Consider the following 17475-nt stretch of genomic DNA (forward strand, 5'->3'; position numbering starts at 1 on the left):
GAGACGTTTTTCCCTTCCGGGTGGGCGCCGCCCCCTCCTTCCCGTGTTGCGTGTTTCCGCTGGGCGGGGCGTGAGCTCGGTGCTTACGCTGGCAGCGGTCTGGGAGAAGCGGGCGGCGTTGAGTGCCTGAGACCCTCCAGCCCGGCACAGACTCGGCGGTTGAGTGGCGAGGCCGGGACCGTCGTTTCCCTCAAGTCCACAGAGCAGCGGGGAGGAGCGGCGCGGGGCCCCGGCGGCGCGGGGGGAAGATGGTGGCGAAACAGCGGATCCGGATGGCGAACGAGAAGCACAGCAAGAACATCACCCAGCGGGGCAACGTCGCCAAGACCTCGGTACGGGCGGAGGAAGGGGCGGGGGACCCTGGCCGTGCTCTGGCACACGGGGGCTGGGAGCGGGGAGCAGGACCCTGTAGGTGAACCGCTTTGTTCCCTCTGGGATCTGGTGGGGAGCTGGCAGGGCGTGGGGGGCTGTGGGGACGGAGCATGTGGGTCAGTGCGAGCCCTCAGAGCCAGGGGGGTTGGCTTGGCTGGAGGGGAGTTGGCCCTGATGCTGCTGCTGCTGCTCTCCCTGCAGAGAAACGCCCCCGAGGAGAAGGCATCCGTGGGGCCCTGGTTGTTGGCGCTGTTCATCTTTGTGGTTTGTGGCTCAGGTAAGTGTTGCACAGGGGTGACCTCATGCTGTGCTCCCTCCATACTCGAGAGGGAGGCCAGGCCTTTCAAACCTGCCTGTGAGCAGCGGGGCCAGAGTCCTCTTGGAACAAGCCCCCCTGTGGCTGTGCCCGCTCCTCTGGTCGCTGGAGAAAGCCCCGCAGGTGTCTGATCTTTCTTGGGGCAAGCCTGGAAGGAGATACTGATTAGTGTGCAGGTGAGATGGGTGTCCCAGCTGATGTCACTCCTCACTGCCACCGACTGGCAGGAGTTAAAGAGGAAACTAATTTAAATGACTAATCTTGAAAGATGCAAAAAGCCACACATAGACTTACAGATCTGTGTAGTTACTGATCTTAACAAACACAGTGGTAATCGAGAAATGACTCGACAATATAAATGAGAAAGCTATAAAAAATATTTAAGACAACCTAGCATCAGCAAGTTAGATGTGTATCTGCTAGTCATATTAACTTTAGTGAGTACCTGTACGCTGTGATTGGGAATATCTTGTTGGTTGTCCACCTGTTTTGAGCTTATCAACCTTAACCTTGCTTAAGATATGGCATTTAGCCATGCAACTTGTATTATATAACAGACTCTAAAGGACCCCACTATCAAGTTACAAATCACTTAAAGTAGGGTTTTTACACTATTGTACTTTTGCTTTAGCACTATACTTACAGCAGTGGTTCTCAAACTTTTGTACTGGTGACCCCTTTCACATAACAAGCCTCTTAGTGTGACCCTCCCTTATCAATTAAAAAAACTTTTTTATCTATTTAACACCATTATAAATGCTGGAGCCAAAGAGGGAGTTGGGGTGGAGGCTGACAGCTCGCGACCCCCCCATGTAATAACCTTGCAACCCCTTGAGGGGTCCCACCCCCCAATTTGAGAACCCCTGACTTACTGGGTAAAGCAGAGTAACCAATCTTTAGTGCCTACTGTTGGTTCCTAGTAATATATCTATGATGATTCACTTTTTAGAGTAACTTCTCTTTTCACATTGTGCATTGGACAACATTTTGTTGTTTCTTTGATCAGTCTCCTTTGCTGAAAAGATCCATATAAATATCAATAGGGGGCCTTAATTTTTAAGCCATTAAGAATACAAAGGATATACCCTTTAAAGGGTCATTTAAGAAAACAACTTGTGTGCCTTCATGAATGTGTGCGATTGATGTATGTGATTCTTCCGAGTATTAGCAATGATTTGTTTGACTTGTCTCGTAAGCATCACTTGTATTCATCTTTTCTTTTGCAGCTATCTTCCAAATTATTCAGAGTATCAGGATGGGAATGTGAAGGAGCTGACCTTAAACAAGTTGTTTTCATCTTCCTGTGAATTACAATGAACTGTCATTCCCAATGTTTGATACCCCGGTCTAAAAACTTAATTCATGATACTGTCCTGCTCCAGAACGACTTTCCATGTTGGCCATATGTCATTCCAGGTTCCTTCACAAGTCATTCCAAGTTTTCTAGTCAATACCACAGTGCCTTGAAAAGCACCCCATGTATAAAGCAATAAAATTCTATTGTTGATCTACAATCGTGGACCTACTTATTTAGTGAAGAATAAATTTTGTTTTTTTGTGTAGATATGTTAAGCTGTATGCAGCGTAGATACGTAGGAACTACTACATCTGTGTAAACACCGGTCTTGAGATCTGTTAACCCTATGTATAAATGGAAGTGGTTTTATTTAAAATTGAGACGCAGGGATTCTTTTAGTGGCTGTACTCTGAATTTAAAGCACACTCGAAGCTGAGTGGGCTTTGCTGCATTACATTGCTTATTTAAATGAAATATCATGTGTAGTTGTAGCCTAGTTTTACTATAGCATGTGGCAATGCATTGACGCTCAAATACTTATAATGGTGAAACACCTTATTCTATGCCCCTTGCAAGACTATCCTCATAAAAAAAGTATTAATGTAAAATCAGTAGGTTTTACATGATCAGGCTGACGAAACATGACAAGGCAACAACTGCTTTGGGAATGCTTTAGTACTAACAAGTTAAGGCATAGCAGCTATGATAAATGCTGCTGCTAAGACTCTCAGTGTTAAACTTTTGTTGGCAGCAGAGTTTATAACTTGGCTGTAAATATTTCTTGAACCACTTTCAATTAATGATACTATATGGTTATATTTTTATGCATGTACTTAATCATCATACACATGCCATTTAAATGCACACACAATACCTCCAAAGAGAAGTAACATGTTTTCATGTGAACCAAACTACTGGGTCCAAACCTGCCTTTGTCTCTAGCACTTAAATATTTCCCCGTCAAATATCCCGGCGGCATTCAAATAACCCTACAAATCTGATTTGACTTCCTTGTGTATAAGACTGAAATTATCTTGGTGATGTAATGTATCACACCTTGTTTATTGCAGAAGTCTCTCAAAAGCATAGGCTGTCAAACTACCTGTTGTAATAGTTAAGTCTAACTTAAAGGTGGAGTCAGTCTTCCATTGTGCACTTTTGGTTAAATAAAGGTCTGTTTTTCCAGCATGTTTTTTGGGTAGAGGAAGGGGGTATTACTCTAATTTGGTTGCATTAAGAATTAACTAAAAAAATAAGCTATGCTTCTTTTATAGGGATGTGTTGCTAACCACCTAGTGGCAGATCCTCACCTGCTTCTATCCACTTGAAATTAGTGGGCTTGTGACAGTTTATATAGCTGAGGATCTGCCCCATAGTTTAGCCAGACAAGTTATGTTCTCTGTCCTTGGAAATTGGTATAATTTGTAAATGAAAAAGTTTGTGTACAATTGCAGTACTATTTTAAATAAATTACTTTTAAAATGTGAATTGTCTCCCTTTTAAACTTGTAGGTACTGACCATTCCAAACTAAATCTTCTGGTTTAATAGGAAAATTAGCTCCTAATTTTTTTCAGTTATAGTTGTCTATACTAAGAGCTTTGACTAAGTGAACTTCTAAATGGGTGTACAGATGACTAACGTAGCACTAGTAAAAACAAAATAGGCAATACCTTTCTATAGTATCACTTAGAATGAATTTAAATATCAATTTATCTGCATTTTATGTTGAATAGCAGTTTATGCAAGCTTGATTAAATGAGATGTTAAGTTTGTTTCAGTCCAGTGTGAATAATTTTTTTTATACTCTGCTGTTTAGCAGCTGAGTTGGCTGCCTCCAGCATGGTATAACAATCACCATGACAGAGCTGAGAGAAAACATGGAGTAATTGCTTATTTTTAGTCAGATGTGGATAATAATCCTGATGTTACTCAGCCTTATGTGGCTGTAGTGAGAGCCACATAGCTTGAATGAGAGAAAAGTGAGTTTCTAGCTTTGAGTATCACAAATTTACTTAACACGTTATTACACTTGGAAAACGGTAGTGTCTAATTTCTAGTATTCTAGTTTTTCTTTAATCAAATGGCTGGAAACTATAGTCAGAGTCATTCCCTACTAATACCTAGTTTGGCTGTACAGTTGCTAATGTGAAGTTGTTACAGCAACAATTTGGTCATTAACCCAGAAAGGCCATTGCTATGACACTTAGGCCTGGGCTACACTAGGGGAGGAGGGGGTCGAACTAAGATACACAGCTTCAGCTATGCTATTCACGTAGCTGAAGTCAAAGTATCTTAGTTAGACTTACCTGGCAGTCCTCACGGCGGCGAGTCAACCGCCGCGGCTCCCCCGTTGACTCCGCTTACTCCTCCTGCCAAGGCGGAGTACAGGTGTTGATTTGGGGATCGATTTATCTCGTCTAGACAAGACACAATAAATCGATCCCCAATACATCAAACACTGCCAGCGGGTAGTATAGACGTACCCTCAGAATTAACAAAAAGCACTGTTAAAACTAGTCAGGGTTAGATTTAATAAAGCACTAGAAATTGTACTCTAGGGCCTAATTTTGCATTGGCAGGGGCATGAACTAGCCAACCTAATCCAGTTTCCATTTCACTAAGTATTAAACCTTATGCTTAAATGAGAAACAGGTCTGATAATTAGAAACTTCATTAATAGAGCCACTAACATTACATATAAGGCCGGCTCCTTAGCTGGTGTGAAATCAATGGTACTACTATGCAGATTTGTCAGATAAAGACCTAGTCTGTGGTAGGGGCTCTATTTGGTTAGCAACAAAATGTTTCCCATAATACTGGAGCGTCTCATATTACGGTTATGAAATACATGTATATGGCCAACAGCTGTTCATTAATTTCCTTTGCACTATGTCTTTATCCAAATATGTAAAAAATGGGACTTAAGTTGTGTCTCATTATAGAACCTTGAAGAAAAATTAGTCTCCAAATCTTAACTATTTTGTTAGTGGTAGGTAATATTTATTGGCAAATAGCTAATACAGCCATAGGGTAAGTGTCAAAGAGTCAGGCTTGCTTCCACTTAAAACTCAAGCACCGCTTTCAAACTTGGATTTAGTTTTCTTCGCAAACAGATGTAGGGAAGTCTCAGTGTTATCTAAAAAGACAAAGTTTATCAAATCTTATGACGCAGTATATTGTTAGTGTAATTTAAAGTCCTTAACTGTGCTACCTTAGATGATTTTTTTTAACCATGTACTATTCTGTTAATGCAAGTCAACTAAACAGATAATATAATATGACAAAGTCCTTTTTGCCTTATGAGTGGTCTTGAGGATATCAGTGGGATCATTAGTGAGAGGCAGGATTTGATCTTATTTTGCATCACAAGCCAGTTTCCTGAATTAACTTCGGGTATGTCTTCACTACCCGCCGTATCGGGGGGTAGCAATCGATGTATCCGGGATCAATATATCGTGTCTCGTTAAGATGCAATATATCGATCCCCAAACGCGCTCACCGTCTACTCCGGAACTCCACCAGAGCGAGCGGCGGTAGCGCAGTCGATGGGGGAGCTGCGGCCATCGATCCCGCGCCGTCTGGACCCCAAGTAATTCGTTCCAAGATACTTTGACATAGCTGAAGTTGCGTATCTTGGATCGATTCTCCCCCTCCCCCCCAGTGTAGATCAGCCCTTCAACTTGACTGCTGTATGAAATAGAATTAAATTGCAGTCAGTACATAGCCTGGTTTAGGGACACACAGGTAATCACCATACCTACTGCAACAGTGCCAAGCATACATTTTCATTCAACATTTAGCATTACACTGCCCATATTTTCCTTATGATACAGAATCTGCTGCTGCAATAGACTGTCAGTGAGTTTTTCCATAATGCCTTGAAACCTATGAAACCTCCTGAAGTGATTAAATGAATAGAATTATTTCAGTTAGATTGTTGGAGGAAACCTTTATAGAACTTACAAATTCTGATTTTTATGAATTATGTATTATGTAACCCTCAATATTTATTGAATCAGCTATTTGCTGATGGACCAGGTTAGGTATTACACATTCTGTCTGGAAGCAGCTACACAATTAAAGAAGTCATTAACACAGAATGACTGTGCCTTAATAGAACAATGAACATAGCTTGGCCAAACTCCTTAATAAAATAAACTAGTTATTCCAGGGAGAGAGGTTGGAGCAATAGAAATTCCCCAGCAGAAAAAGGAAGAGGTAGAAGATGCTGTTAAAAACCACATGTGCTCTGGGAACTGTGAGACCAATGGGCCCAAACAAACTAAAAAGAGCTTGTGGCAGGAGCAGAAAGAGAGAGGAGTTGGGGGATCCTGACTAACCAAAAACCAAAAGGACTCTGAATGGTGAGGATGCTGGAGGATGAGTTTTTACATGCAGGTTTTGTTTTTGTATGGATTGATAAATCTCTGCTTTTGCCAGGAATAAAATGTGTGGGTATCTAAAAAGTTACTTTCAAATCTTCTGAGTTCCTTACTGTAACTGTCTCATCCCCAGAACACTGAATTGGAATAGCCAAGGAGATGGAGCTCTGAGAAAAAGTGTGTTTTAAGCTTTCAGGGATATGAGGGAGAATGGATTTCAGCACTTATCTTGGGGTTTAGGGAACCTCCCTCTTTACCATATTGATGTAGCTGAATGTGATTGGGAGGAGCTCCCTCTCACTGAGGTTGTCTTTCCCTTATTTGCATGATGGTATCTATCAATAATTTTGCATTTAAAAAAAGGATTGTAGCCAGATTTATGGGTTAATTAATGTATCCATGAAGCCAAAGCACATGAGCATTTTAAAATAATGTATTTGTAATTTAGGGGTGAAGGACTCATTGCTTTCCAGTTATTGCTTGTCTGGGCTTCTACAGTGCTAAACTTTTAAAGCCACAGAGATGCCACGCTTAAACTTTTAATCTTGCCTACTTTCTAACGATTAAATATTATACAAAAAGTGAGCTTCATTAAAACAATGCAGTTGTTTCATAAGAATGAAACTACGCATTGACCAACCCAGTACACTTCTCTGAGTGACAGAAAGCTCAGTATGATGAGCAGCATGAATGTGACTATTCTGCTGTTAGGTTCAGTAATAAAAAGAATGCACTTACCATATGCCTGTGTCGTGAAGTATGTACTGTTTTCTGTGCTACTTCAGAACTACATAACACCTTCCTTAAACAAAAAAAACATCATAGAAACCTGTTAAGTGCTTTCATTCAGAAAAGGAAGTTGAACCACAGAGCTGTGGTTAAGTTATTTTAAAAGCCCTTCCTCCGCCACGCAATGAAATTGAGACAGGGAGAACACTGCATCCTGCTCAGTTATTACACAGGGCTCCTAACACAGGATGGTCAGAAACACCCACCCCTCTCATTTAAATGGGACATTTGCCTCATTAAGGACTACAAGATTGTGCCTAGGCAAAACAAATTCCTGTAGGAATCAATCAGGATAACATTTTATCCTTAATACTAAATTTCTTCGCATTTGTCTGCTAAATTCAGATTCTTATGTCATCTGACCATAACTTTACTATTTATCAAGAATCCAATCTGCACTCAGCCAGCAACTGATTTTTATAAAATACAAAAATGACTTTCCCTTTACTGTCAATAGGTTTTTTTAATTGGACAAACCACACACACACGTCAATCCTAAGCAGGCAGGGATACTTTTGTTCTGAAAGCATGACTGGTCAAAACCATATGGAAAAGTATTTACCAACAAGAGTTTCCCCTTTGCTAATTGCATTTTACATATCTTCACACTTGGTAATTGGCATTAAAAACTCACAGCAAAGATTTAATAGAGTGTGCTGTAGTGAGGTCTCCTCTTACTAAGAGTTTATTATAAGAAAAATGAAACAGCAGTTGTCAAAATAAACTAGCAAAGTATAGTTTGCATACACAATTTGCAGAACTAATATGATATGCAAAGGTAGTCTAGCTTTTTTTGTTCACTTGATTATAGTATTCCATAATTTACAGAAGATCTTTGTTAATCTACACTATTGTTATATTTGCTAATAGCTTTTAAACAAAGCTAAAATGCAGTAAAGCCACATGCTTTTATGAACAGAATCTCACATTTTTTTGTTGATTTGGTGGACTTATCTTTGATAAAACAATACTCATTTCAAAATCTTAATGCACATAATGCAAAAAGAAATAAGCATTGCATCATTCTTAAATAAAACAGTTGTAGCTGTATGGTGTAGCTTGCAGTTTCTCTTCTGCCTTGTAGCTGTATATTTTCATCTTTGTGTCTTGTAGGGCTTTCCCAAAATGCAGCACAACAGAGTTAGGGTAAATGCCACATCCAGCTGCTTTTAAAAGAAGCAGACTTCCATAAATTGATTGTGTGCGTCAGCAATTTTTTATTGTGCTGTAATTTACTATATTTAATGTCCTAATAGGCTGTGATATCACACAAACAACAATTCCGAAATCTTTGTATTGCTGGAAGAAAACCACTGACATGCACCAAGACTCCTGATAATTTACATGAACAGGCCTCTTGTCAGAGGGGAACAACCCTGAATGTTGTCCTGGATCCAACTAACCTTTGTTGTTTGGTGAGTGAGAGTTATCTTCATTTTATAATTTGGGAAACTTTGGCTGAGAAAGGTTGTAACTTGCTCAAGATGACATAGCAATCAAAGCAAGCAATAAAACCCTGTTCTTCTGGCTCAGTCCCCTGCTCTAACCAGCAGGGAGTACTGTTATACAGTCACATGGAGGATATGGTATGGGATAGTACCTGTGGGTTGTGCTGGGAGGAGGAGTTGGACCTCAGTTCATAGGAGAAATAGGTCTTACACTCATGTAAGGGGAGAGAGAGAGAGAGAGATACGGGACGGGCCTTGATAGGTGTGGACAAGGGGGAAGTAAAACAGTTTTCCAAAGTAGAGTACTAGGAATCATCCTCTGGTCCCCCTTAAGAAGTGACAAGAAGTGGGCAGGAGTAGCCTTTTCTAGGTCCTGCAATTCCTGACTCCAGCCCTTTCACCATACACTATAAGACCACTTCCATGGGAAAATAATTTAGATCACTTTAACAATTGTACGGTATCAACAGTGGCACCCAGTGGGCAGATCAGTGAATCACACAGAAGAAGTCTTCAGCAATTTGGGTAGTCATCTTTCCATAATGACAAATTAGCCCTGATTGGCATCTCTGTGCAGTATTATCTACAACTCTAAATGGACACACACTCAGCTTTTGATGGCAGAGCAAGAGCAGCAAGATTATCCCAGAACATCCAGAGAGAAAACCACGTATGATGAAACAAAAACAAATTGCTTTTTTCCTTTATTGCCTTTTAAAAAAAATTAAAAAGCCAAAATGTAATGAGTAAGGTATTTACATGAATACAACAATCACTATTACCACCAGCAAAAGAAAGGAATGTCAACATGAAAGTCTCTTGCCTTACATTTTAGCTTTTCTTTTTTTTTAAATCAGGGTTTCCCAAATCTTTTTCCTAGTGTGAATCACCACTTTGAGATCTTCTGATGAAAAGTGCTCTGTAAGAGCTATGTATTAATAATAAAAAGTAATAGAGAAGTTGTCTCATGCACTATCATGCCTTCCATTCCAGATTGTGAAAATCACTTGCAAATCCAGTCAAGATCAGATAACTTCCCTGTGACAATTACACCAATTGCTTAGGTGGAAAAACAAGATTAGGAAAGTATTCACTGTTCTCTTTTAGTACAAAATGGCAGCTAGAAACTGGGAGGAGGAGCCAGCACCATGTGACTAGCTACTGCTCCATGGACTACCAGCAAATGCTCTGTGCACCACATTTGAGAACCTGCTTTATGTAACAGGCTTTCTAAAGGGACATTATCAACTTGTCTTGACAAACAGTATATCCAAGGCACTATTTCCTGGATAATGCTTTTCATATATTAGAAAAGGCTTTCTGGGTTTTTTTTTTTTTAAATACACTGGGATATTCTGATACGAGGATACTACTGCAGGTGACTATTAATCACCATCTTGCAAATGGCAAGGTAAATATAGTTTTCACTAAACTTGAGGCCTCTGTGTTAGATGTTTGTTGTGGAGACAATTATTTCTAATGCTGTTATGATGGGAGTAGGTTTCATCGGCCCACTGTAAGAACACATGGGGAACTAGTGGAGCAACTTTCCCTAGCAATATTAAAGGCCCCATTGGCATTGGTGGGCAGAATTGCAGGCTCTGGGGGACAAATTCTGGGAACTTAGAGGTGTTCTTACCATGCCAAGAAGTGGTCAGGGAAGAATGGCTGCCTGAGATGGCCCAGAGTAATACTGATGTGAAGTCATGTCTCCGTGCACAAATACCTCTGAAAATAAAGTGATGCTGAGGAAGGGTGAACTCACCATTGGCACACCCCTGCAGGACTGGGCATGGCATATCCATCTCTCCTCATCTAGTGCCTCCCGTCTCACAGTGGTCTGCTTCTTTGCATGACTCAGCCCTCTAGCCAAACAACATTTTAGTCCCACCCTCCTAGGGTAACAAAGTCTTTAAAAAAAAATAGCCTGTGTCCTTATAAAAGATCTTCACCCCTCAACTTTGGGCTGCATGGTCCATATACCCTTTTCTCAGGGCTTCCAGTAGTCCTTTTCCCATTCCCATGCTGGTAAGGGTACACAGGCCCACTCACCACTCTATAGTCCAGCCCACAGATCCTATAACTATCAGCAAAGGTCTGTTCCATCAGCCTCCTTGCTGCTGCCTCTCTGGACTTCCTACCAGGCTTGCCAGCAGGCCTCTCCAAGTTTAACCTTCTTTCAACACTAGGACTCTCAGAACTCTCCCCTAGAATCTGCCAACAAATCCCCAAACCAAGATTACAAATTATCCTCTGCCTTTCTGGGGCTTGACCTTTCATGTCCCTTACTTAGTACCTCAGCTGAATACCTCCAAGGTCTCTCTCTCCCTGGAAGTTCCCATCCTGCCTTTTTAATCACAGCTCACTACCAAAGTTTACTCCACTCTGGTAGCAGCTCTAGTTCTTTCCTAGACTCCTAGCAGACTTCTCTACTTAGAAGAGATTCCCAGGGCCAACTTTCTCCTCAATTCTCTAATCATAAAGAGTAACTACAGAGTTTCCTAGTTCAGGCCTCCTTTCTTTATACTAACCACCTAGCTCCTCCCCTAGCAGGGATTCATGTTCAATTAGACCTGGCCCATCCCCATCCTCTAGGTGCAACCAGACGGGTTAATTGACCTCACCAGCTCCAGTTAACTCTTTCAAAGCCAAGATGTCTATGGTGAACTGTATGAATGTCTGAAACAACAAGTGCCCAGTCAGAAATGCTGTTTAACAGAACTCAGTTTCAAGCAGGGCCATGGGTGATATTGATATGGCTAACAAAGTTGTTCAACTGTTTGAAAAATCAGAACATGGAGATGACATCACATGTGGGTACTATCCAGGGGTGAAAGTAACTTAAAGGAATTACTGGTACACCGGAGTCCTGAGCGGGGGTGTGGCCTCAACCGGAAGAGGCGGGGCCTCAACCAGAAGAGGTGGGGCTTTTCAAGATTTAAAGGACCTGGGGCTCTGACTGTGACTGGGAGCCCCAGGGCCTTTAAATCACCCCGGAGTTACCAGCTGCAGAGGCGGCTGGGAGCCCTGGGGCTCAGGGGTGAATTAAAGGGCCCAGGGCGCTGGCCGCTGCGGAGCTCTGGGCCCTTTAAATCACCGTGGGAGCCCAGCTGCCATCAGGAGTTAGGGCGCCCAGGGCTGCTTTAATGTGCTCTAACTTGCAAGTGTAGCCAAGCCCTAAGATAGTACCAGCGGTGAAAGTAAGCCAGTATGGTCTGGTACGGCGTACTGGCAAGAGCCAGTACGCCGTGCCAGACTGGACCGGGTTCCGCGGCGGTGATTTAAAGGGCCCAGGGCTCTGGACGCTGCGGGGAGCCCCAGGCCTTTTAAAGCGCCGCCGGAGCTCTGGCAGCCGGGCTCCGGTGGGGATTTAAAGGGCCCCCGCCCCCGCTCCCCGCAGCGTCCAGAGCCCTGGGCCCTTTAAATCACCGCCGCGGAACCCGGTCCAGTCTGGCACGGCGTACTGGCTCTTGCCAGTATGCCGTACCAGACCGTACTGGCTTACTTTCACCTCTGGTATTATCTTAGGGCTTGGCTACACTTGCAAGTTAGAGCACATTAAAGCAGCCCTGGGCGCCCTAACTCCTGATGTGTCCACACGTACGGCCGAATCATTGCTCTGTCTGGTGTGAACAATGCTGCCTCTGTTAAGTGTTGCATTTTGGCTTTACAGACGCAACCCTGAGATCCCAGCCGTCCTTGTTATCAACGGCCGAAAGACTCCAAAGAATCAGGAAGTGTCTGCGAAGAAGCAAAGAAGACATGAAAATCTTAATGTGCAGGAGTGGCGGGAGAGTGAAAGGGTCCGCGAGCAGAATGCGGATCGCCGGCACCAAAGCACGGAGCGGCTGCTAAGCATCATGGAGTGCCAAGCAGACTCGATACAGGCACTCATAGCAATGCAGGCAGAGACATCTGCGCCTGCCCCCCACCACCACCACCACAGCCCTGTCCCAAAACTCTTTCGCTTGTGCCCCCATGTCACCGCCAACCCACTTTCCACAACATCTGGGTTCTTATCGCCACCAGCTGCCTCCAACACCTGTAGCTTCACCACCCAGCCCTGCAAACTACGACCATTACCCATTGCACTCAACCCCCATCACCATGCATTTTAGCCAGCCTGAAGTGCAGCACTCATTGCACAGCACTCCAGACAGGAAGGCTGAGTATGATAACAGGACAAACACAAATCTCTGATTGTCCCATTCCCTACCCTTCCCTCATCCCACACAGCACAGATGTGTCATGCCCTTTCTGTTTCCCAAGCAGTTGTGTTTCTTTTCAAGAAACAAATTTTCTTTTCAATAAATGAACGTTTTGGTTTTGAAAACATTCTTTATTATTGCATTAAATGAAAGATACTGTACCCCAGGAAAGCAACAGGCACTGCAAGTCAGTGCATCATATGTAGCAAACACAGATTCCTACTAACATTCGAACCACTGCTCTGCACTCCCGTGCAGGGCCCCAAACATTACTGGTGGCCAGGGCCGCCAAGAGCGGGTTCGAGCCCCCCAGCAAGGGCGGACCAGCTAAACAGGGCCAATGAGAAGGGGGGGAAGCCAGGCCCCGGGCCCCCTTCCGGACCGCCAGGCCCCAGTAATTTGTACCGGCTTCCCGCCCACCTCGTCAGCCCTGCTGGTGGCTTTCAGCATCAAATTGCTCCCTCAAGGCATCCCTAATCCTTGCAGCCCCGTGCTGGGCCTCTCTAGTAGCCCTGCTCTCTGACTGTTCAAATTCAGCATCCAGGTGTTGAACCTCTGAGGTCCATGCCTGAGTCAAGCTTTCACCCTTCCCTTCACAAATTATATGGAAGGTACAGCATGCGGATATAACCATGGGGATGTTGTCATCGGCCAGGTCCAGCTTCCCATACAGACAGTGCCAGTGGCCCTTTAAACAGCCAAAAGCACACTCCACAGTCATTCTTCACCGACTCAGCCTGTTGTTGAGCCGCTCCTTGCTGCTGTCAAGGCTTCCTGTGTAGGGTTTCATGAGCCACGGCATTAAAGGGTAAACGGGGCTCCAAGGATCACAATGGGCATTTCGACTTCCCCTATGGTGATCTTCTGGTCTGGGAAGAAAATCCCGGCTTGCAGCTTCCTGAACAGGCCTGTGTTCCGAAAGATGCATGCGTCTTTCTGGACTAGCCTGTGTTAATGTCAATGAAACACCCACGGTGATCCACAAGCACCTGGAGAACCTTAGAGAAATCCCCTTCCGATTTATGTACTCAGAGGCTGGTGCCAGAATTGGAATATGCATGCCATCTATCACCCCTCCGCAGTTAGGGAAGCCCATTTCTGCAAAGCCAGCCACATTGTCATGCATGTTACCCAGAGTCACAGTTCTTCTGAGCAGGATGCGATTAATGTCCCTGCAAACTTGCATCAACATGATTCCAATGGTCGACATTCCCCTCCAAACTGGTTAGCAACCGATCGGTAACTGTCTGGAGTTGCCAACTTCCAGATTGCAATAGCCACCTGCTTCTCTACCAGCAGGGAAGCTCTCAATCTCGTGTCCTTGCACCGCAGGGTCGGGGCAAGTTCAGCACACAGTCCCATGAAAGTGGCTTTTCTCATCCAAAAGTTCTGCAGCCACTGCTCGTAATCCCATACTTGCATTACGATGTGATCCCACCACTCAGTGCTTGTTTCCCGAGCCCAAAAGCGGTGTTCTACTGTGGTGAGCATGACCTTGAATGCCACAAGCAATCTCGTGTCATATGCGTTATGCGAGTCGACATCATCATCGGATTCCTCACTGTCAGTTTGTAGCTTAAGGAATAACTCGACTGCAATTTGTGACATGCTGGTGAGACCCCTCAGCATATTCCTCAGCAGTTCGGGATCCATTCCTGCAGACCGAAAGGGAAGACAGAGTGCGCAGTACAAAAAACGTTGAAAGATAGCGCCAAATGTGGACGGAAGCATAGGGATTGCTGGGATGCAAAGCGATGCATCACGGGGCGTTGGGACAGGACCCAGAATGCCCCCCCCCCTTCCCACAAGCCACAGCGCCAGAATGGGAAGAGGTGCTCTGTGTTTAAGCTGTCTCAGGTACTTATGTATCAGAGGGGTAGCCGTGTTAGTCTGGATCTGTAAAAACCAACAAAGAGTCCTGTGGCACCTTAAAGACTTACGGATGTATTGGAGCATAAGCTTTCGTGGGTGAATGCCCACTTCATCAGACGCATGTTTGTTGGACTATATTTTAGTGACTTTGCTCCAGAATGCTAGATTTGTGACTGGAAATGGAAACCTATATAAATATGTTTCCTAGTAGGCCAAGATTTTTAAAATGCATTATTTGCCAAGGTTGTTATCTCATATCGTTGCTATCTTGAGAGGTCATTATGTTGGGGAGTTTCTGTACTAAATATTTTTATTATTATAATTAATTTTTACATAAGAATGGTCATACTGGGTCAGACCAATGGTCCATATAGCCCAGTATCCTGTCTTCCGACAGTGGTCAAGTCCAGGTGCTTCAGAAGGAATGAACAGAACAGGTAATCATCAAGTGATCCATCCCCTGTTGCCCATTCCCAGCTTCTGGCAAACAGACTAGGGACACTCAGAGCATGGTGTTGCATCTCTCCCCATCCTGGCTAATAGCCACTGATGGACCTATTCTCCAGGAATTTATCTAGTTCTTTTTTTAATCCTGTTATAGTTTTGGTCTTCACAGCATCCCCTGGCAAAGAGTTCCACAGGTTGACTTTATGTTGTGTGAAGAAGTACTTCCTTTTGTTTTTTTAAAACCTGCTGCCTATTAATTTCATTGGGTGATTGCTAGTTCTTGTGTTATGTGAGGGATTAAATAACATTTCCTTATTCACTTTCTTCACACCAGTCAAGATTTTATAGACCGCTATCATATCCCCCCTTAGTCGTCTCTTTTCTAAGATGAAAATTCCCAGTCATTTTAATCTCTCCTCCTGTTTCATACCCCTAATCATTTAAGTTGCCCATCTCTGTACCTTTTCCAATTCTAATATATCTTTTTTGGGATGGGGTGACCAGATCTGCACACAGTATTCAAGGTGTGCACGTACCATGGATTTATATAGAGGCAATATGATATTTTCTGTCTTATTATCTATCCCTTTCTTAATGATTCCCAACATTCTGTTCACTTTTTTGACTGCCGCTGCACATTGAGTGGATGTTTTCAGAGAACTATCCACAATGACTCCAAGATCTCTTTCTTGAGTGGTAACTGCTAATTTAGACCCCCTCATTTTGTATGTATAGTTGGGATTATGTTTTCCAGTGTGCATTACTTTGCATTTATCAACATTGAATTTCATCTGCCATTTTGTTGCCCAGTCACCCAGTTTTGTGAGATCCCTTTGTAACTCTTCTCAGTCTGCCTGGGACTTAACTATCTTGAATAGTTTTGTATCATCTGCAAATTTTGCCACCTCAGTGTTTACCCATTAGATCATTTCTGAATATGTTGAACAATAATGGTCCCAGTACTGACCCCTCAGGGATACCACTATTTATCTCTCTCCATTCGGAAAACTGATAATTTAGTCCTACCCTTTGTTTCCCATCTTTTAACCAATTACTGATCCATGAGAGGACTTCCCCCTTATTCCATGATGGCCTACTTTTCAAAAGTTAATTTAAATTAAATACATTTTTAATTTTTTTTTATATTTTTTTTAGAAATCTAGACCTGTTCTGTGTTTTGGTGTAACTTACATTATCCTTATGTTAAATTTGCATTATCCTAACAAAATATTTACTTTATTCATATCTCTTTTATATGGTGCAGGTCAAAGTAAAAATGAAAAGACAAAAAACAATACAACAGTTATTCCACTCAAAGGCCTCAAAAACTAACCAAGGTGAAGAACACATCAAGAACCAAGAATATATCAACATGTCATCTGAAGGTTCAAGTGGTATATCTACATCCGACCAGTCCAAAGCACAAATACAGCTACCTACTGAAGAAACAGTGTCTCCAAAACCTAAAGGCAGTACCTGATGTTTGTGGATCAAAGTGTTCCCATTTATTGAAGTTACAAAAGATGGCTACTGGTGCACCTCTTGCAAAAAAGCGTTCGAAGAAGGAAAGCTTCCCAATGCTATCATTGGTAAAAGTGAAGGAGCTTGGTTTGTCAAACCGATCAGCAAAGCCGATGTTGACAAACTACGTGAAAAGGCTGTAAAACACCAGGCCTCTGGAGTGCATCAACATGCAGAAAGCCTTATAAGCCCACTTTCAAAGCCAATTTTAGAAGTACTTAATGAGGCTGTTAAGAATGCTGGAGACACACAGTTCATGTGAACAAACATGGCTGTGGCATCCTACTTTCTATTTAAGCAAGAGATACCACACACAGGGGTGGCTCCAGGCACCAGCGCTCCAAGCTGACTGCTGTGCTTGGGGCGGCAAAATACATAGAGCCGCCCCTGACCACACACTACAAACTGGAGGCCAATGTTTAGTGCATTGTGACTCGTTCATCTTGAAGCTGAACACTGGTTCCGAACAAGACCAGCAAATGCTCACTATCTTTCTGCAAGAAACTCAACTGACTGGCTAGAAGCATGCGGTGCAACAGTGAAAGACTCAACAGTTGAACAAGTGAAGAACTCTCTCACCACATTAAAAACATTTGCATACATGGCTGATGAATGCACCGATGCAAATGGGCATCAAGTATTAAGTCATTGTGTACATTATCTTGATGTCAGGGATAGGCCAGTAGATGCATTTCTAGATATTCAAGTATAGAAGACACATTGGCTGCATCTGTGACAACCCACATCTTAGAAGAGTTAAATACTTGTCAATTGGACCCCAAACAGATGGCTGCTTGTGCATTTGATGGAGTTGCAAACTTC

At 43.2% G+C, this 17475-nt stretch overlaps 1 protein-coding gene and 2 long non-coding RNA genes across 3 annotated transcripts; 2 read left to right on the plus strand and 1 right to left on the minus strand.

Moving 5' to 3' along the window:
* The first annotated feature begins 195 nt into the window (after positions 1–195).
* Positions 196–3473, plus strand: SERP1 (stress associated endoplasmic reticulum protein 1). The gene is made up of 3 exons (XM_005308217.4): positions 196–332; positions 574–649; positions 1915–3473. The coding sequence occupies exons 1-3, from the start codon at positions 249–251 to the stop codon at positions 1953–1955; spliced, it is 201 nt and encodes a 66-aa protein (XP_005308274.1). The 5' UTR covers positions 196–248; the 3' UTR covers positions 1956–3473.
* A 1510-nt stretch (positions 3474–4983) lies between these two features.
* LOC135973489 (uncharacterized) lies at positions 4984–10503 on the minus strand. Its single transcript, XR_010590354.1, has 3 exons — positions 10371–10503; positions 7107–7170; positions 4984–5122 (listed from the first exon to the last, which is right to left on the minus strand). It is a non-coding gene; the product is annotated as an uncharacterized LOC135973489 (long non-coding RNA).
* On the plus strand, positions 8414–12938 carry LOC135973488 (uncharacterized). Its single transcript, XR_010590353.1, has 2 exons — positions 8414–8572; positions 12279–12938. It is a non-coding gene; the product is annotated as an uncharacterized LOC135973488 (long non-coding RNA).
* The last annotated feature ends 4537 nt before the right edge of the window (positions 12939–17475 follow it).

This window comes from Chrysemys picta, chromosome 9 (assembly GCF_011386835.1).
Source record: "Chrysemys picta bellii isolate R12L10 chromosome 9, ASM1138683v2, whole genome shotgun sequence".
NCBI lineage: Eukaryota > Metazoa > Chordata > Testudines > Emydidae > Chrysemys > Chrysemys picta.